Genomic DNA, 20,478 nt, shown 5'->3' with positions numbered 1-20,478 from the left:
TCACACCAACGCCAAGCCAGGCCATCAGAGTGCCCAGCGGGGTTCCAGTGACCTCATCTTGGCTGCCTGGCCCCACTCCGGCTTCAGTCCCCACCTACGCACCCCAGCGTGAGTGGCTCCAACCTGCTAAGCCTCCTTTGCCACATCTGTCAAATAGGGATTTGTTTTCAAGCCGTGTGCTGATTTAATGTGCTCAAGCTCGCCTTCGGTGTAGACACTACACTAGCTAATGTGGATCACTTTGCCAGGTTCATGCAGCACAGGGAACCCTCTGAAAATATTCCAGGAGCAGGTTCAGCTTTTTCCGCAGTGGCAGTGTGTGCCGGGTGCGGACCCTGTGTTTTCTTTATGACACAGTGGAGCTGGCAAAAGCACGATCCTGGAATTTGCACTGTCTGGGTTCAAATCCCAGCTCTCCCACTAACCAGCTGTGCCGCCCTAGAACAGTTACTTAACCTCTCTGGTCCTCAGTGTCCCCACTTATAAATGGGGGTCAAAACAATACCTGTCTCACTGAGCTACCGGGAGACTAAATGAGCTGATGCATGGGAAGCATAGTTAGGACAGTCCCTGGCTGTCAGTGCTCAATAAATGTTAGAGGTGTTTTATTTTTTTAATTTTTTAATTTTTCTAAGTTTATTTATATATTTTGAAAAAGAGAGAGAGCACAGCAGGGAAGGGGCTGAGAAGAAGGGAGAGAATCCCAAGCAGGCTCTGCCCTGTCAGCTAGGGGCTCCGCGTGACACGAACCCACAAACGGTGAGATCATGACCTGCGCCTGAACCGAGAGTCGGTCGCTTCACCGACTGAGCCCCCCTAGGTCTTATTTCATTACTTCATGGGATTGTCGTGGGAGTTACATGCATTAAACATGAGTATCCAGAAGAGCGTGTGGCACTTAGTACAAGCTTGAGGGGGACCAGATCTCCACCACACTTCCCATAATGCCCCTGAGCCCATTGGACATTTATGGAGCCTTCTCAAGGTCAAACACATACAGCATCATTCCAAAATATGGCTGCCTATAGCCACAAAGTCTTTGACTCCTTCCTTCAAAAGGTGGAGAAAAATTCCCTTTCCCTTGAACGTGAGCCGGACTTGATGGCTTGCTTCTAACAGATAGAACATGGTAGAAATAATGGTGTGTGACTTCGGCGGCTAGGTTACAAAAGACATAGCTCCTGGGGCGCCTGGGCGGCTCAGTCAGTTAAGCAACTCACTTGGGCTCAGGTCATGCTCTCACAGTTTGGGGTTCAAGCCCCACGTCAGACTCTGTGCTGACAACTCGGAGCCTGGAGCCTGCTTCAGATTCTGTGTCTTCCTCTCATTCTCTCTGCCCCTCCCCTGCTTGTGCTCTGTCTCAGTCTCTCAAGAATAAATGTTAATAATAATAATTAAAAAAGACACTGCTCCTTCTGGCTTTTCTTGCAACGTTCATTCTGGAGGAAGCGAGCTGGTACATCTCGCGGACCTTTGAGAAGTCTGTGGACAGGTTCGGAGAGCAAGGATTGAGGCTTTCTGCCACGAGCCAGCACCAGCTTGGGAGAGAGCCACCCTGCGACACAGATTCTCCGGCCCCAGTCTTGCTTTCGGATGACTGCAGCCCAGGCGGACATCAGAAGACTCTGGACCGGCACTGAAAATAGTTCAGCCGCTTCCTAATTCCTGACCTGCATAAACCATGAGATAAACAAATGCGCATTGTTGTTCTTAGGCAGTGTGTTTGGGGTTTTTTGTTGTTTTTGTTACACGGCAGCAGCTGACTATTACATTGCCCGCTGCAATGGCATGACGGAACGGCTCTGAGCCAGCCCCCCGCTTGAGGGCCAAGCTGGCTCAGCTCTCAGGTCCTTAAGCTTAAAGAGGGCTTCGAGCCACTCATCCAAGCTGCCCACAAATATTCCAACTCTCTGTCCTTCTGGGTGCATGAAGGCTCACTCTTCCTCGCTCTCTGGAAGTGCGGTGTAGCCAAACGACTCACTTTGGGCAAGGTACAGGTGTCATTTGGGGGTGGAAACCTTTAAGAGTGAATGTAGCTTTTCTTCCTTTCTCTTCCCCTCTCCCAGAGGCCAGACCAGGCAGCCGCAACCATGCGGGTGAACAAGCAGTTCGCTGGTTTATGTCACTGAGATACTGGGCCGCCGGTTCTAACAGCCCGGCTCAGCCGCTCCGACTCCCACGGCATCTCTCACGTCCCCTCACCCCTCCACTCCCAAAAGGGCCACATTCACATCTAGAGTTTTCTCTCCTTCATGCTTCGGTCTCCCCTCCCCAGCTCAGAGGGCCCCCCTTTTCCCTTCCACTTTTAATAACCTCAGGTGCAAAAGATTACAGCAATCATAATCTTAATTTCATAAAGCTTATAAAAATAGCCAGCGCTTTGAATATTTTTTCTGTTTTTTATTTATTTTTGAGAGACAGAGAGAGACAGCACAAGCTGGGGGGAGGGGCAGAGAGAGAGGAAGACACAGAATCTGAAACAGGCTCCAGGCTCTGAGCTGTCAGCATAGAGCCCAACGTGGGACTCAAACCCACGAACCGTGAGATCATGACCTGAGCCGAAGCCGGTCGCTCAACCGACTGAGCCACCCAGGCGCCCCCAATATAGCCAACACTTTGATAGTGCTTGCTACGTACTGATGTACGGTTTATTCATCTATTTTTTATTACATCTTTAAAAAAAATCTTAAAAAATTTTTTTTTCAACATTTATTTATTTTTGAGAGACGGCATGATTGGGGGAGGGGCAGAGAGAGGGAGACACAGAATCGGAAGCAGGCTCCAGGCTCTGAGCTGTCAGCACAGAGCCCGATGCGGGACTCAAATCCATGAACTGTGAGACATGACCCAAGCCAAAGAGGGGTGCTTAACTGACTGAGCCACCCAGGCGCCCCAATACTTCTTCTTATTTAATCCTTGTAATGTAGGGACTCTGTCATTTCATATGATGGGTGAGAAAGCTGTGGCACAAAGAGGTTACCTAATGGACCTGAGGCCACCCCGTAATTAGGTGCAAGAGCTTAATGATTAATTCATTCAGTTCATTCAGGCAGGCAGCCTGACCCACCCCAGCACTACCCTCAACTGCGTGGCTCACACAAAGCCACTGTTAGTTTTATTTATGTACTTGCTAGTTTTTATTTATTTTGAGAGAAAGAGCACGTGAGCTAGCGGGGAAAAGCAGAGAGAGAGGGAGAGAGAATCCCAAGCAGGCTCTGCACTGTCAGCACAGAGCCCGATGCAGGGCTTGAACCCACAAACCACGAGATCATGAGCTGAGTCCGAAATCAAGAGTCAGACACTTAACTGCCTAAGCCCCCCAGGCGCCCCAAGTCTTAGTTATATTTCTATGTCTGTTAACTCCCCGTTGTGCTTCCCCCCACCCTCCTCCCCTTCCCTGCCAGAGCTGCCGACCCGTCCAGTGTATGTGAATCCTTTGTTTATAGGTGTTCTTACACGTTGTGTATTTTTGGAGGGATGTATGAGTCTTAAATTTATATCAACAATATTGGGTGGTAGTTCTTGCTCTGGTTGTTCCTATTTTCACTCTGATCCATTCTGGTGGCTCCGTGTGGCTCGGGGTGGGGGTGGGGGGGACCTCCTCCTCCCCAGTGATGGCCACCAGGCTGCCTTTGACACCCCATCATAAACAACACTGTGGTTGGGGCAATTGGGGGGCTCAGTCAGGCATCAGACTTCTGCTCAGGGCAGGATCTCATAGTTCGTGAGTTTGAGCCCGGCATTGGGCTCTGTGCTGACAGCTCAGAGCCTGGAGCCTGCTTCTGGTTCTGTGTCTCCTTCTCTCTTTGCCTCTCCCCTGCCCGTGCTCTCTCTCTCTCTCTCTCTATCTCAAAAATGAATAAACATTAAGAAATGTTTAAAAATTAAAAATAAACAACACTGATGAACTCCATGCCCCTCTAGGGCGAGTTTGAGAACTTTTTCAGCCTCTTCACCAAGAGTGGAATTGCTGGGCTGTGAAATGCGCAGAGGTTTAATTGAGGTTTACCAACCTGCGCTTTAACATGGCTGTATTATCAGAGAAATAAAACCGGTTCTGCTTCCCGATTCTTCCTGCCTCAGACCTGGACCTGAGGCGTTGGTGCTTAGAAGCTGCGGAATTTACCGCCTTTGTTTTCCACCCCGTTCTGACAACTTCTTAGCGCCCCGACAGGCCCCTTGACTCTGCATGCACCGGGCACGGCGATGGGAGAAGAGGGAAGGCCAGCGAGTTCATATCTCGGTTCTTATCTCAAAGTATGGGCTCCGCGGCATTAGCTGCGATTTTAAGTGGCTGATTCTGGGGAGGGGAGGGCAGCAGGAAATCACGGGTGAGACTCAGGTGGGGGAGAGGAATTTCACTCGGTGTGAGCGCCCCCTTGCGGTCTTGTTGGTCATTACACCTTGTGTGATTCCCCGCACCAACCCCAGCTAACTAAAAAAAAAAAAAATTTTTAATGTTTATATATTTTTGAGAGAAAAAAAGAGTGCGAGAAGAGGAGGAACAGAGAGAGGGAGACACAGAATTCGAAGCAGGCTGCAGGCTCTGATCTGTCAGCACAGAGCCCCACACAGGGCTTGAAGTCCTGGACCTCGAGATCCTGAACTGAGCTGAAGTCGGACACCCAAGTGCCCCCCAACCCGAGCTAATTTAATCACATCAATTTAAATGGCATATATTGGACACCATCTTTGTGCTAGACCAGCGATATCCAAATTGAAATACAATATGAGTCCCATATGTAATTTCAAAATTTCTGCTAGCCACGTTAAGAAAGTAAAAAGAGGCAGGTGACATTAATTATAATATTTTATTTAACTCGTACCCAAAATGTTATAGTTTCAACATGCAACAATATAGAAATTACTGAAACATTTTATTTATTTATTTTTGGGTACTAAGTCTTTGATACATTCTTAGGATAGCACATGTCAATTTGGACACTACATTTTCTTTAAAAACACTTGATCTCTATTTAGATTTCATAATATTTACAGCTGAAGAAGCACATTCACATACTCAAATGGTCCCAAACATGTTGAAAGGTTTCCCAATAACTGAGTGGAGAATCCATGTTTTAAAATCTAAGTTTAGATGAATTACAATGAAATAAATTAAAAGTTCAGTTTCTTAGGAGCTTCTCAGGGGCTTGGTTGGTTAAGCCTCCAACTCTTGATTTCCGCTCAGGACATGATCTCACTGTCATGGGCTAAGTGTGGCGACTGCTTAGGATTCTCTCTTTCTCTCTCTGCCCCTCCCCTGCTCTCGTGCTCTCTCTCTCTCTCTCTCTCAAAAAAAAAAGCTCTGTTTCTTAGGCCACCACATCTCAAGCGCTCAGCAACTGCATGTGACCAGCGGCTTACGCACTGGACGGTACAGACATTGCTTCACACCATTTCACCCTGGCCCTAAGGTATATCATGAGCCCCAATTTACACTGGAGAAAATTGAAGCCCAGCAAGGGAAACTGACTTTTCTCATCTTTCTTTCACTCAAAAACTATTTATTGAATATCTATCATATACCAGGTTCCTCCCAAGGGGTTAGGGACATAATGGTGAAAAAAATACATATAGTTCCTGGCCTCACGGGGCTTGTTAGATGATATGGGAGAAAGACAAGAAAAAATTATCAGTTGTAATTAATGTGAGGACAGAAACCAAGAGGATAATGAGTTAGTGGCAAACTATGGCCCACAAGCTAATTCTTGATATTACATTTCTAAATGGTTTGAAAAGAACCAAAAAAAGAATATTTTGTGACATGAAAATTCTAAGAGGGGCGCCTGGGTGGCTCTGTCAATTAAGCATCCGACTTCGGCTCTGGTCATGATCTCACAGTTTGTGAGTTCCAGCCCCATGTCAGGCTCTGAGCTGTCAGGCTCTGAGCCTGGAGCCTGCTTCAGATTCTGTCTCTCCCTCTCTCTCTCTCTCTCTGGCCCTCCCCTCTCCCCTTGTACTCAGTCTCTCTCTGTCTCTCAAAAATAAATAAATGTAAAGAAAAATTTTTAAAGAAAATTCTATGAAATTTACATTTCCGTGTCCATAAATAAAGTTTTATTGGAACACAGCCTACCCACTCATTTCCGTAATGCAACCTGGCCTTCAGAAAGTGTGCTGATCCCTAAAGCAGGGGACAACAAAGGCAGACATGCTTTATAGGGGGTAATCTGGGAGGACTTCTCAGAGGAGGTGGTATGGAAGTGGAGGAGTTAGGAGGCATTTGGGAACGTCTGATCAGGGTTGAATCAATCAAACCAATGTTAAATGTCCTGAGTGCAAATTTCAATACTCTAGATTCTCCAGATATGTCCTATACGTGGAATCAGATGATATGTGTCTCTTTGTGACTGACTTATTCCTCTTAGCACAATGGCCTTCATCGAATTGTAGCCTGGCAGAATTCCCTTCCTTTTTTGAGAGGTGTATCCCACATTTTGCTTACCCAGTCATTAGTCGGTGGACACTTCAGTTGCTTCCACAGTATGACTTTAGCTAATAATGCCGCTGTGAGCACCGGTGCAGAAATACCCTGAGCTCTGCTTTGTGTCCCTTTGGGTATATACCCAAAAGCGGAATTCCCAGATCTTTCTAGATTTTTAAAAACATTTTTTGAGGAACCTCCATACTGTTTTCCATAGCGTTGTTTGCATTCCCACCAACAGCGCACAAGGGTTCCAGTGTCTCCGCATCCTTGCCAACGCTGGTTATTTTCTGTTTTCCTGTAAGCAGGCATCCTAATGAGTGTGAGGTGGTGACTCGTGGTTTTGACTTGCATTTCTCTGCTGCTCAGTGATGTTGATTAAGCATCTTTTCATGCACTTATTGGCCATTCTTAATATCTTCTTTGGAGAAATGCCTGTTCAAGCCCTTTACCCATTTTTTTTAGGTGGATTTTTTTTGTTGAGAGACAGGCAGTGACAGAGAGTGAGTGGGGGAGGGACAGAGGGAGAGAAAGAGAGAGAAAGAGAATCTTAAGCTGGCTCCACACCCAGCGTGGAACCTAACCCAGGGCTCCATCTCTTGACTGTGAGATCATGACCTGAACCGAAATGAGGAGTTGGACGCTTAACCAACTGAGTCCCCCAGGCGCCCCAGGACTGCGTCCATCTTACTCCAGCAGTGGCTGGTCCACTGGAATTTGTTGAACAAGCGAATGTAAACTCCATGTGAGCAGAGCCTGTCCGTTCTCCATCGGGTGCTTAGAACAGGGCCTGGCACATAGCACGTGCTCAATAAATACGGGTTGCGTGAATGAATGTAAGATCCAGGAGGGCAAGGCAGAGCCCTGTTTCTCTGGACTCACTCGCTAGCTTCTAGAACCACGCCTGGCACATAGCAAGTGCCCGGCAAACAGGTGCCTGCACACAGAGAACACCCCCCTCCCCCTCCTCCCTGACCCCGCCCTGGCTTGGGGGTGGGGCCGGCCCGGTTCTCTCTCCGTGATGTCACAAAGGCCTTGCCATGCCTCTGGCGCTGGCGCTGCTGCTGCTGCTGCTGGGCCTGCGTGCCCCCGGAGCCCGGGGCTGCCTGCAGTGTGACCCCTCGGTGCAGGAGGCCCTGAGCCAGCTGCGCTTGGCCCTCGTCCCGAAGCGCTTCCTTCAGGAGCAGCTGCGGGTCCGCGCCCGGGCCTTGCTGCTGGGCATGGAGGGGCCTTTCTTCCGCGACTACGCTCTGAACGCGTTTGTGGGGAAAGTGGGTGCGTGCTGGCGAGGGGAGGGTACCTGGCACACTGTGTGTGTTGGGGCGGGGTGGGCGGGGGAAGGCACTCATGGGAGGGGTAGCCCCAGGCTGAGGTGGGAGACAGATGCTTTGGGAACCGCAGTCCCCAAGAGGGGATGATGGGACCGGGCCTCGAGGAAGATGGCGAGGGGGGTGCCCCTTGGCTCTCTGAGGGACCCACTGGAGTCTCCTCCCCTCTTGCCCCCAGGGATAGATCACCTGAAACACGTGGTGTCCTTTATCAAGAACCAAACAGGCCACTTAATGGTAAATTCTCTAAGAGGTAAGAGCTAAGGGGCAAAGCCTTTTCCCAGCCCCCTTCCCCGTCCTCCCTTCCCACGGGTCCACCACGCCTCCCCTTGGTATAAACAAAATAAAACGGTGCCTGTAGCCTTTAGCAGGTATAGTCTGGCAGGATTCTAAAGTGTTTTACTCAAAATAGCCGAGGACAGGTCATCACTGTGGGCGCTACTGTGATCCGCCCTTTACAGAGCGGGAGACTGAGGCTCAGAGAAGTTAGGTGACTTGACCGAAGAACACAGCTCAGACATTATACTGCTAACCGCCCTACCCGCCCGGTCCCTTCCAGTTTTGTGCTCAGTGGCCCCAGGGGGTTAGTCATTGGAGGGCCTTCTGACAGTTCCCCAGCAGAGGGCAGTAGAGGGCCCTGTGGACAAGAGCGGGTCCCGGGTGGGAGGATTGGAGCCCAGAAGGTTTGCCCCACTTTGAAAGAGCAGCGGAGGGAAGAGAGGGAGGAGAAAAAAAGAGGCAAGGGAAGTGGACCCCGCGGAACGGCCCACCGTTTTCTTAAAGAATGAAATGTGTGTGCCTGCGCGCACGCGCGCGCACCGGGTAGTTTGCATAAAACATTGCCTGAAAGTGGTAGGAGGGAGGCCACCAAAATACTGAGGCCGCGTGTCCTAGGATCGACGGACTGAGGGTGAGGCCATGTTTGTCAAGTTGCCATAGTTTTCCATTTCTCTTCTTTTCTCCTCCCCTCATCCGTCTTTTGGTTGTTTTATTTGGTTTTGCTGAAGAGAAACGTGTAATAGTCCTAGAATCAGGAGGAAATAACCATCATTTGAATGATGTTACAAATCAAATTTGATCTCGGTTTTTTAGAATTTCCCGACCGTTTGGTGAATATGAAATTTTAAAAAGAGCAATGCACGCTAAGGGGTGCAGGGTTTCTTTTTCAGGGTAACGAATAGTCTAAAATGGTGGCAACAATTACACCGCCCTGTGAAGATGCTAAAAGCCATTGAATTGTGTACTTTAAATGAGTGAATGCACAGTTTGTGAGTTACTGCTCAAGAAAACTTTCAAAAAAGGGGAAACGAGACCTATAGAATGCTTTTGACCAGACTTGGGCTCCTTCCGGGGAACTTAAACACCAGAGCCCTGTTCTAAGCTGGGCGGGTAACAGGGAAGTTAGGACTCATCCTGTAACTTTGAGACAAGTGTGGATATCAGAGCATTGGTCCTGAGGATAGATTGCTGAGTTCCAAAGTCTGGCTAACCTTAAGCAAGCTATTTAACTTCTTTTGCCTCAGTTTCCCCATTTGTAAACTGGGGATAACAATGCTCACCTCCCGGTCACTGAGAAGTACAAATGCATTTAGAACAAATGCGAGGCAAACAGTAAGTGCTCAATAAATGTTAGCTAGTAAGATTATTATGCTGTTTCTGGCCCCTACGCCTAGGGCATTGGTAGGTAAAATACAGCTGGGGGCCAAATCTGCCAGTCCTGTTTTTGTAAATAAAGTTTTATTAGAACACAGCCGCACCCTTCCATTTACTTATCGTCTACAGCTGCTTCTGCGCCCCCAGGCCAAACCGAAGAGCTGTGACCACGACCATCTAGCCCTTAGTGCTGGAAATATTTACTATCTGACCCTTAACAGACAAGGTTTGGAGCGGGTGGTCTCAGCTGAGGCGGTACATTGGAATCCCTCAGAGAACTTTTAAAACATCCCAGGGGCACCTGGGCGGCTCAGTCCGTTGGGGCGTCTGACTCTTGACTTCGGCTCAGGTCATGATCTCAATGAGCGGTTTGTGAGTTTGAGCCCCGCGTCCGGCTCCATGCTGACAGCGCCGAGGCCGCTTGGGATGCTCGGTCTCTCCTTCTCTCTCTGCCCCTCCCCTACTTGCCCTCCACCCCTCTCTCTCAAAATAAAGAAATATAAAAACAAAACCCAAAAACCATTCCAGAAGCCCAGGCAGCACCGCCAAACAGATCAGAGGATCGGGGGTTGGGCCTGAACGTCGGTCCTTTGAAAAGCTCTTGCCTTCTACAAAGGTGATTTTTATACTTGGAAAAAATTCAAATGGTTATAAAAGTTGCAAGAATAGTACAGTGAATGGTGAATATGCCACGCGTTCAACTTTCGCGTGTGTGTGCGTGTGTGCATGCGTGTGCGTGTGTGTGTGTGTGTGTGTGTGTACCCTTTGAGAGTTAATGACACTTCTACCCTAAATTCTTCAATGGGGGTTCTCCTAAATGCAAGGAAGGACATTTTCTTGCGTGATGAGTGGAACTAGGAAGTTGGACACAAACTCCAGACTGTCTGATATCAACTTCTCCAGCTGTCACATGTCACGCCTTTCATTGAGAGTTTCCTTCCGATCCTTGGCCTGTTCTGGAATCACCCTCTGCATTTTGAAGAGCCCAGGCCAACCATTTTACTGTCTATTTTTTTTATGCCTTTTATTTATTTTTTAGAGACAGAGAGAGACAGTGTGAGCAGCGGAGGGGCAGAGAGAGAGGGAGATACAGAATCCGAAGCAGGTTCCAGGCTCTGAGCTGTCAGCACAGAGCCCGACGCAGGGCTCAAACCTACGAACCATGAGATCATGACCTGAGCCAAAGTCGGACGCTTAACTGACTGAGCCACGCAGGCGCCCCATTTACCGACTATTATATCATTTGGGGGTCAGTCAAGGAGGCACGGGGAGCCCAAGTGGCTGACTTAGCAGCTTGCCCTCCAGCGGTCAAGGAGCAAAGTGCAGCCTCCATCAGGAACCCCACTGTAGCACAGAACCGTTGGCGTGGCCCAAAGCCCCAAGGAAAGAAAGACAGGTTTTGGGGCGCCTGCGTGGCTCAGTTGGTTAAGTGTCAGACTCTTGATTTCGGCTCAGGTCATGATCTCATGGTTCATGAGACTGAGCCGTGTTGGGCTCTGTGCTGACAGCTCGGAGCCTGCTTGGGAGTCTCTCTCTGCCCCCCACCCCACGCTGTCTCTCAAAATATATAAATATAAGAAAAAAAAAGATATGAGGGGACTGGGTGGCTCAGTCGATTAAGCATCGGACTCTTGTTTCGGCTCAGGTCATGATCTCACGGTTCGTGGGTTTGAGCCCCTCATCGGGTTCCATACTTTCTGAACAGAGCCTGCTTGGGATTCTCTCCCTCTCTGTCTCTCCCTCTCTCTGCCTCTCCTCTGCTCACTCTCTCTGGCTCTCTCTCAAAACAAATAAACTTAAAAAAAAAAACAACCATTTTTTTGAGTAGGCTCTATGCCCAACATGGGGCTCTAACTCATGACCCCAAGACCGAGTCACGTGCTCTACCAAGTGAGCCAGCTGGGCGCCCCAAGAAAGACACTGTTCACAGCCTGCATATCCCAAAGATGTAGAAGAGCCAAACCTTTCCTTGGGATGTGCAAGGTTTGGACAGCCCAGACCTGCGGAGTTAACCCTTTACTGCATAATATAATGTGTAAATGAGGACAGATACTATGGAGAAAATAACGCAGGGACCAGGGAAGAGGAGGAGGTGCTCAGAGGAGGGTGGGGGCTGAGCCCAGGGCGATGTCACTGACCTGCTGGCCCGTGAGCAGGCCTGAAGGAGAGGCACAGAAGGCCGCGGGCAGAAAGCACAGCTGACACACATCCCTGAGCCGGGCCTATGTTTGGCATATTCACAGAACCTCAAGGAAGCCAGGGAGGCTGGGGTGGAATGGGACAGACGTGGAAGATGAGGTTCTAGAGGTAAGGGGGCGGGGATGGGTAGATGGGGAAGAGGCTTCTAGGCTGTGGTGAGGACTTTTGGCTTCTATCCTGGGTCACATAGGAGGGCCCTGAGCGGACAGGGATGCGGGTGAGTGGACTGCGTCCCTCAGGGAAATCCCTCTGGGTGTGGAGGAGAGATTTGGGCAGGGCATGGGGTGAGTAAGAAGCCGCCATGATGGCCCAGGCAAAGAGTCGGTCATGGCGGGAACCAGGGTGGGGGCAGGGGGTGGGGGACAAGTGATCGGATCCCTGGACCTATCTCAGATGTTGAACAAACAGGCTTCGTCCATGTTGATAAGCTGCATGCGGGGGTGTGAGGAAAAGGAGCCAAAGCGCCGAGATTTGTGCTGAGCAATTAGAATCAGGGACCTCCTGTCTCCTAAGGTGGAGAAGACTTGGGGGTCGGAGATAGGTTTGAAGGAGATCAAGGTTCAGTTTCAGACTTCCTGAGTGGAAGGTACCCATCAGACATCCAAGTGGAGACATTTAGCGACATGTGTGAGGACTTCGATGAGCCGTTGAAGCTCTTGAACAAGTGCGGGGGACATCAGTGTGTAGAGAACAGCACTGCCCAGTGCAAACGTGATGGGAGGTGCTAGGAGCCACGTGTTTAAAAAGGTAAAAGAGGGGCGCCTGGGTGGCTCAGTCGGTTAAGCCTCCGACTTCGGCTCAGGTCAGATCTCACGTTTGTGGGTTCTAGCCCTGCGTCAGGCTCTGTGCTGACAGCCAGCTCAGAGCCTGGAGCCTGCTTCCGGTTCTGTGTCTCCTTCTCTCTCTGCCCCTCCCCCTCTCATGCTCTGTCTCTCTCTGTATCAAAAATAAATAAAACATTAAAAATTTTCAAAAAAAAAGGTAAAAGAAGCAGGTGAATTAATTTTTATTTTGTTTCCCCTCCTATCTAAATTACCGTTTCGACGTGCCACCAGCCTAAAAATGACTGGGGTGTCGTACAGTTATTTGATTCACACCAGGTCTTCAAAAGGCAGCATACATTGTATACTAACGGCGTATCTCCATTCAGACCAGCCCCTTTCGAGGACTCCGTAGCCTCGTGTGGCTAGTGGCTGCCATACTGGACCGCGCAGATGTAGGCAACAAAGCCATGAGGCTGGGTGAGGTCACCTGGATGAAGGAATGAGTGTAGACAGAGATGACAGCAGAGCGGGTCAGAAGAAAGGAGAGGCGACCAAGTCCACCCTTCTACTACGTACCAGATGAGGAAACTGAGGCCCGTGGAAGTGGTCCGTCCTGGAGCACCCACTGTGGATCAGAAGCCAGATGCAGGACCTCCCGGGCCATAGATCTGCCCAGTGGACCTAAGGAATCCCCGGTCTTGGTTACTCCTGGTGACTGAAAAGGAATTTCCTTGTCTCTCGGAAGCTGCAGGTGGGGTGGGCTGGCTGGGCGCCTCTCACCCGCCGGGATCTCTCTGTCTCTCCTCAGATGAGCCCCTGCTGGAAGAACTGGTGGCTGTCAGGGAGAGAGTCCTCAAAGAACTCAAGAAAGGTTTAAAATTGTATAAAGTAAAAGGTGACGCATCTCTCCACCAAGCCCCCCTCCGCTCCCCCATGATCATTCCATCCCTCCTTCCACTTTGCCTCCCAAACTCTCTGCTCACCCCCTTCTGTGACTCAGCCTTTTCTGTCTCTCCCCAATATTCCCTGTTCTCTTTCCCCCTTCGGGTCCCTTCCCATTAAATTCTCAAATCACTGCCCTGACTTAACTCACTTCAGCTCTTTTCTCTTGCAGCCTGCAATCACAGAACTTGCCGTGAGTCCTGGACGAATTGTCCCTTCTCTACACCCTCCTGCACCTCTTTGCCCTGTCTCCCCCAAATCAAGCCCCAATATCACCTGCTCCATCCGGTGGCTCTTCCTCCCCAAAGCTGTAGTGTGCAGTGATCGCTGATTTCCCAGGGATCATGCAGGTGGTTGCAACCCCAGATTTCCGTGGTTTAACAAAGGGAAGATTTCTCTCTCTCTTACCCAAGTTCCACTGAGAGTTGAACAGTTATTCAAAATGGTGACTTAGGATATAGGCTGCACCTATGTTGCAGCTTCTTTTTTAAATTGTATTTATTAATTTATTTTTACATTTTATTCATTTTTGGGAGACAGTGAGCAGGGGAGGGGCAGAGAGAGAGAAAGACAGAATCTGAAGCAGGCTCCAGGCTCTGCACTGTCAGCACAGAGCCCAACGCTGGGCTCGAACCCACGAACCGTGAGATCATGACCTGAGCCGAAGTCGGTCACTCAACTGACTGAGCCACCCAGGCACCCCTTAAATTTTATTTCTGAGAGAGCCCAACCTGGGGAGAGGGGCAGAGGGAGAAAGGGAGAGAATCCTGAGCAGGCTCCATGCTAAGCACAAGGCCCTACTAGGGTCTCGATCCCATGACCCTGGGATCGTGACCTGCGCAGAAATCAAGAGTTAGATGTTCAACCCACTGAACCATCCAGGCGCCCCTCTGTTGTGGCTTCTAAGGTAGCTTCAGAGGGGAGAGAGAGGAAAACTCCTACAGGAACTCTAATACCCTGGCCATAATTGGCCCCACCTCACTGCCCACTTTCCATTGGCCAGAACTCTGGTCACGTGGTCGCAACCTACTGCAAAGGAGCCTGGGAAATGTGGTCTTTTTTTTTTTTGCATTGCAAGACGAGGAGGGGACCGATGAGTGAGCATCTAGCCAGTACAGGTCACAGGGGGCTGCAAAACAGGAATATAGACATGCAAATGTTCTACTTGTAAACATTTAATTAAATATTTGTTTAGTTAATTGAGTGTCTACAAACAGATGTTGGTCCACTGGACACCTGCAAGTCAATAACTTTTTTTTAACTTTTTTTTTTTTTTAGAGAGCATGAACAGGGGAGAAGGGTAAAGGGAGAGAGGGAGAGAGAGGATGAGAATCCTAAGCAGACTCCACGCTCAGCGTAGAACCTGGCAGGGGGGCTCCACACCAAGACCCTGGGACCGTTACCTGAGCAGAAATCCAGTCAGATGCTCAACCGACTGAGCCACCCAGGCAGCCCTGTAAAAAATGTATTTTTCATGCGGATCAGTGCATTTTGCTCAGCTTGCTTTGCTGCACATGGGACCTCCAAATTCGGGAGAGCCGAGGGATTCCGTGTCCTCTTTCCCCGCTGCCTTCCTGCCCCTTGCCGTTCTTCTGATACCGGCCCTCACGCCCCTGTTCCCTTCCCTCCTGTCCAGACTTGATGAAAGAAGTAGTCTTGGACTGTTTACATTGCCAGAAGATCAGTCCCAGCTGTATCAAAAGAAAGTACTGTTTTGGTAAGCTCCTGGGGGGTGGGGGAAGCCAGGGGTGCATGAGAGATAAAGACAGTCATGACCCTGCAGATGCGGGCTGGGAGTTGCCCCACAGACAGAGTCCGGCATGCACCACCTGCTTACGGTGGCCCAGACATTGCTTCCACATTCTGAAATTTGCTTTGCCCCTAATGTTCAATAAGGAAGACTCCACTGTAACTTTATTTTTATTTATTATTTTCTTCAAGATTTAAAAAATATTTTTAAGTAATATTTAAACCCAATGTGGGGCCTGAACTCACGACCTGAGATCAAGAGTCGCGTGCTCCACTGACTGAGCCAGCCAGACACCTGTAACTTTAAAATGTCTCTACTGCCAGAATGGCAGGTGCTAGAAAGATATTGTATTCTTAGCCAGTGCCATACCTGGAGAGTCTAGAAGGATCTGCTGAATTCACTCACTCACTCATTCATTCAGAGATTTTTTTTTTTTTACATGCAGATCCTTCCAGCAGAGAGAATAGTACATGAGCCCCCATATGTCCATCACGCTGTGTTCACATGCTTTTCCCTCTCTGTCACACTGTTCCTCTCATTTCAACAAAGTCTCCAATTTCATGTCCTCACACTCACCCTTATGACACTCTGAAGTAGCACTTCCTGTCAACTTATGTTGATGATGGACATTACTTCACATTTGCGTCACTTACTTTATTTATTGCCATGGTATTTCTTAAAAAGTAATCTCTCTGCCCAACATGAGGCTCGAACTCACGACTGCAAGATCAAGGGTCGCATACTCAGCCAACTGAGCCAGCCAGGTGCCCCGCTGACGTGGTATTTTAAAAATATCCAAGCACTGTGAGCTTCTACCCATAGTGTGTACCTCTAAAAAATAAGCACTTTTCCTATGAAACTACAAGGCCATGCTCATACCCAAAAAAAACCTAGCAACAATTCTTCAATATTAAGTGATTCTAAGTCCCTTTTGCAGCTTCCCTAATTGTTCCCAGAATATCTTTCACAGCTGATTATTTCCAATCAGGACACAACGAAAGGACTTCTCTCTCATACTATCCAATTGTAGGTGTTTTCCACTTCTTTTTTGATTTTATTTTTAATTATTTTAATGTTTACTTTTTTGAGAGAGAGAGAGACAGACAGACAGAGGGCAAGCAGGGAGGTGCAGCGAGAGAGAGGGAGACTCAGAATCCAAAGCAGGCTCCAGGCCCTGAGCTGTCAGCACAAAGCCCAACACGGGACTCGAACTCAGACTGTGAGATCATGACTTGAGCCGAAGTTGGATGCTTAACCGACTGAGCCACCCAGGCGCCCCTATTTTATTTTATTTTTTAAAATGTTTATATATATTATGTTTGAGGGGGGAAGGGGCAGGGAGTGGAGAATCCGAAGCAGGCCCTGAGCTGTCAGCACAGAGCCCGCTGCATGGCCTGGTGGACCATGGTGAGGACTTGGACTTTTGTCCTGAATGAAGAGGAGACCTCAGGGAAGGCTCTGAGGGAAGAGGGAGTGAGAGGCTTAGGTGTTAATGGGCGCCCTCTGGGTGCTACGTGGGGAACTGTAGGGTGAGGAGCAGCTGGAACCCCAGGAGAGGCGCTTTGATGGGGGCTGGACCGGGTCAGTAGGTGGATCAGACTCCGATCTACTTTGACGGTGGAGCCAAGAAGCTCCGCTGGCAGAATGAAAGGCGGGGGTTGGGGGGACGATTGGAAGATGCAGTATAGGACTCCCAAGGACCTTCAGGGTCCCCAGCTAATATGCAGATGGACTTTCTTAGCGCTAGATGCTTCGCTGTCACTGTGATGTGCCGTGTAGACCTGGGGTGGTGAGGGCAGGCACGTCTGCCGGTGGGGCTCAGGCAGTACCCAGAGCACCTAGAGCGGTGCCTGAGACACAGAATTTGAGGAATGGATGCAGTCAGACCCGGGAGGGGCAGGGGATGGATCGAGAGGAGGGGGAGAGAGGTCCAGGTTGTCAGGGAGCAGGTGGGTGTGGGTGCGAGGCCAAGGAAGGGTGACGACTTGGGGGTCAAGGTTGTCTCCCCCCCGCCCCCAGCTGACAGGCAGCCGCGCATGAACCTGCAGTACGAGAAGGGGCATGGATACCAGCAGAATCCAGCCGTGTTTGGTGGCACCGTTTCCGTGTTTCTGGCTGTCCTTGCCTTCGGGGTCATTGTGGCTTCGTGAGTCATCCTGCCTGCTCCTGGGGCTTCCAAACGCCCCACTGGGCCCCTCAACAATGGCACTGCCTTGGCTGAGTCTGTCATTTGGGAGTCCCCTCTGCACTCACTTTATTCTTTTTTTAATGCTTTATTTTATTTTTGAGAGAGAGAGAGAGAAGGGGAGGGGCACAGAGAGAGGGAGACACAGAATCTGAAGCAGGCTCCAGGCTCTGCGCTGTCAGCACAGAGCCCAACGCAGGGCTCGAACCCACGAACTGTGAGATCATTACCTCAGCTGAGATCAAGAGTCTGATGACTGATGACTGAGCCACCCAGGCACCCCTCTCTGCACTCACTCTGTGTCTCCGTCTCTCCGTCCCTCCTTCCCCCACCGCTCCCCCATCCCCATTTTCTGTCAGTCTGCCTCCCCCTCCTGCCCCTCCCCCTCCTGTCCCCAGCACCCGGTGGTGGGTTAAATCTGCACTCAGCACAAGTGTCAGCTCTCGATGTGAGCTTGTTCTGTGTCCCCTTCTCCCTCCCTCTCTCTGCCTCTCCCATGTGGCTTTCTCTGTCACACCCCTCCTGCAGTCCCTTCCTTTCCCTCCCGGCCCTCTCGCCCCCACGTTGAATCTGTGCCCTCAGTCTCTTTCTGCCTGTCTCTGAATGTGTCTCCCTGTCTCTGGGTCTCTGGCTCCCATCTCACTTGCCTTGCACACTGTCGCCCTGTCAGCCCTCTCCGCTTCCTTAAATCCCCCTCACTGCTGCCAGCCCCTTCCCCCCATCTCCCCTCTCTTTCTCTAGCACCTTCCCCACCTCTCTCTCCCCTTCCCCCATGTTTGAACCTCTCCCACTCTCTTCACTCAGTCTTCATTTATGTCTTGCTCTGTCTTCCCTTCTCACTTCTCTGGATTTCCCATTCTGCCTTGAATCTTGTTTCTCTCCCCCACAGCCTCTTGCCCAAGTTCTGTCTCACCCCTGGGTCTCTCTGGCATCCTTCGCAATTAATTTCTTGGCTTCCCTCCAACCCCACCCCCCATCTTCAGATGGCTTTTTCCTCTGCTTCTGTGTCTCCCGTCTCCCTCTTCCTTCTCCTGTGAGGACACCAGTTTTTGAATGAATGTAGGGTCCAGCCTAAATCCAGAATGATCTCATCTTACTTGAATTTAATTACATCCACAAAGACCCTATCTTCAAATGGGGTCATATTTGCAGGTCCTGGGGATTGGGACTTGGGTATATCTTGTGTGGGACACAATTCAACGCAGTGCACCTCCTTCTCTCTCTTCCTCGTTTTTTTCTTCTGTCTTTCCCTTCTCTGTAAGTCTCATGGCCTGTGTCTGTATTTCTCAGAGTCTCCTCTGGTCTTGCCCACCCTTTCTGTTTTCACATTTCAAGCTCATGCCCTGTCCCGAATTTTCTCTCCTCCCTCCAACTGATTGGCCAAGAACCCTAGAAATCTGCCCAGATACCCATGATGTCACAGGCGGAGCCAAATAAGGCTGATGATTGGAGGGAAGTTTTAGGGTAGAGGACAGTTAATCTGGAAGGACCTGAAGTTCTGTTGTAACCTCCAGGCTTTTTCTCTCCGACCAGGGCTGTTACTTACAGGCAAAACCGAAAACTCCTGCTGCAGTAGGGCCGTGGTTTCAGGTTTGTAAGGGAAAAGGAAAAGAAGTTTAATAAAGTCTATGATAAATTCCTCAACGTCTCTTCCAGTTTCTGGAGGACCCGCCAGCTGAGTACTCTCCAGGGATTGGGACCAGGTCTCACTCATCTGTAGGTACCAACTACCCAACGTCAAAGCTGGAGTGATTTGGACCTTCAAGAGGAATGGGCGGCATTCCTACTTTGGGAGGAATGGATCCTAACGATCGCACCCTAGTGGGACCGTCAAGGATGGTCTGGGACAGGAACAACAGTAATCAATGTAGAGAATACAGGTCCCCTCCCTGTCTGAGCTCTTAAATTTTCACCTTCTGTGTTTCTGAATAGATGCAGATACATTTTCATGTAAATCTTTTGCTGTCTGAACTCTTGCTACTTGCTCACCAAAGCAGAAAGCAAAGATGTGCGGATAACATAGTGTCCTTCTGCTTCTCAACCTACTAGGGAAACTATTGCTATCTCTTTCAGGATTTGGATGATGAAGGTATTTGGTAGGAGGAATGGGGGTTGATAAGAAAGATCAAATGTAGTTGAAGATTCAGTGCCAGCACAATGTTTGCCCCAGAGGAGGCTCTGAGTAAATATTTGTTAAGTAAATGAGAATAGTGGGGGAGGGGAGAAGCCTGCAAAAAGAATATTGATCATTATACTGAGGGCCTTTACAGCCAGGGAAAATAGCTTGGTGCCTTTCCTCAGGGTCTGGGATTGGGACCCCAGATATTGTTGAGGAAGAGAGTTACCACTGCAGGTCGCATTCATAGGGGACAGAAAATATTCAGATCCAGTCCATTGTGGTTGCGATGAAGTAACAGTCCAGTGTTTTCAGACCTTCAGAGTTGGTTGTTTTTTGTTGTTGTTGTTTTTAAAGTTTATTTTGAGAAAGCAAGCGAGCATAGGAGGGTCAGAGAGAGAGAGGGAGAGAGAATTCCAAGCAGGCTCCGCAGTATAAGCAAACAGCCATACATGGGGACCACCCGGTCGCCCAGATCTTCAGAGTTTTCCAGAGAACCCAGAAATTCAAAAGTTTTTAATGTGAAATCTCTCCATAAGCAACTAATTTTTTCAAAAACTGAAGATCGACTTAAGACACGTTTTGTCACCATTATGAGGTGACAGGGAAACATCTGGGGCTGAGTGTTGCTCATATTTTTTATGCTAGAACTTGGCAATTAAGTGTAGGACTAGCTCACCGGACTCAAACTACATTTCCCAGAATCCTCTCCTCCCCCACACCTGTTGCCATAGATACTACCAAGCCACTACAGTAAAAGGTAGGAGAGTGTGCACTTAAAAGAGCCGGACTCCAGCAATCCGTTGCCAAGATACCGGTTTTGGCACATGCGCGGTAGAGAGCGCTTGGAATGGGGCGGTTTGGGAGAGTTGGAGCAGAAGCGCCAACCCAAACGGTTCTGGAAATGGTAGTTTCCCGCCTACCCGGCCTCCCCTCCCTCCCCCTCGACCTTCACCTGCCCGCGCAGGCGCCCTTTTCTGGAGGCAACGGATCCTAGTGGTCTTGGTGGTCGCTCCGGGCCCGCATGACGTCATGCTAGCGGGCCGGGGGCAGGGCTACAGCAGAGAAGTCAAAGATGCTCGACCTGGCGTTCGTTTCTTCAGCTGGTGTCCTGACC

At 49.7% G+C, this 20,478-nt stretch overlaps 1 protein-coding gene and 1 long non-coding RNA gene across 2 annotated transcripts in view; both read left to right on the top strand.

The window, feature by feature from the left end:
* LOC115280752 overlaps positions 1 to 1,713 on the top strand; it is a 6,416-nt gene extending 4,703 nt beyond the window's left edge. The window contains exon 2 of the long non-coding RNA XR_003903913.1: positions 1,446 to 1,713. This is a non-coding gene — a long non-coding RNA (uncharacterized LOC115280752). The remainder of the gene's footprint in view (positions 1 to 1,445) is intronic.
* Positions 1,714 to 7,464: 5,751 nt separating this feature from the next.
* Positions 7,465 to 18,884, top strand: IZUMO2 (IZUMO family member 2). Its single transcript, XM_029925512.1, has 7 exons — positions 7,465 to 7,699; positions 7,931 to 8,005; positions 13,177 to 13,263; positions 13,483 to 13,503; positions 14,947 to 15,027; positions 17,080 to 17,206; positions 18,779 to 18,884. The coding sequence occupies exons 1-7, from the start codon at positions 7,465 to 7,467 to the stop codon at positions 18,819 to 18,821; spliced, it is 669 nt and encodes a 222-aa protein (XP_029781372.1). The 3' UTR covers positions 18,822 to 18,884.
* Positions 18,885 to 20,478: the final 1,594 nt, after the last annotated feature.

This window comes from Suricata suricatta, chromosome 16 (assembly GCF_006229205.1).
Source record: "Suricata suricatta isolate VVHF042 chromosome 16, meerkat_22Aug2017_6uvM2_HiC, whole genome shotgun sequence".
NCBI lineage: Eukaryota > Metazoa > Chordata > Mammalia > Carnivora > Herpestidae > Suricata > Suricata suricatta.
Note: the sequence above shows the minus strand (reverse complement) of the source record. Positions and strands in the feature narration are given on the sequence as shown.

Bases quoted from the DNA above. Each gene is read 5' to 3' on its own strand.
- IZUMO2 (XM_029925512.1), top strand. From the start codon at position 7,465: ATGCCTCTGGCGCTGGCGCTGCTGCTGCTGCTGCTGGGCCTGCGTGCC. The intron at 13,504-14,946 runs GTGAGTCCTGGA...CCTCCTGTCCAG, and splicing joins CTGCAATCACAGAACTTGCC to ACTTGATGAAAGAAGTAGTC. The intron at 15,028-17,079 runs GTAAGCTCCTGG...CCCCGCCCCCAG, and splicing joins CAAAAGAAAGTACTGTTTTG to CTGACAGGCAGCCGCGCATG.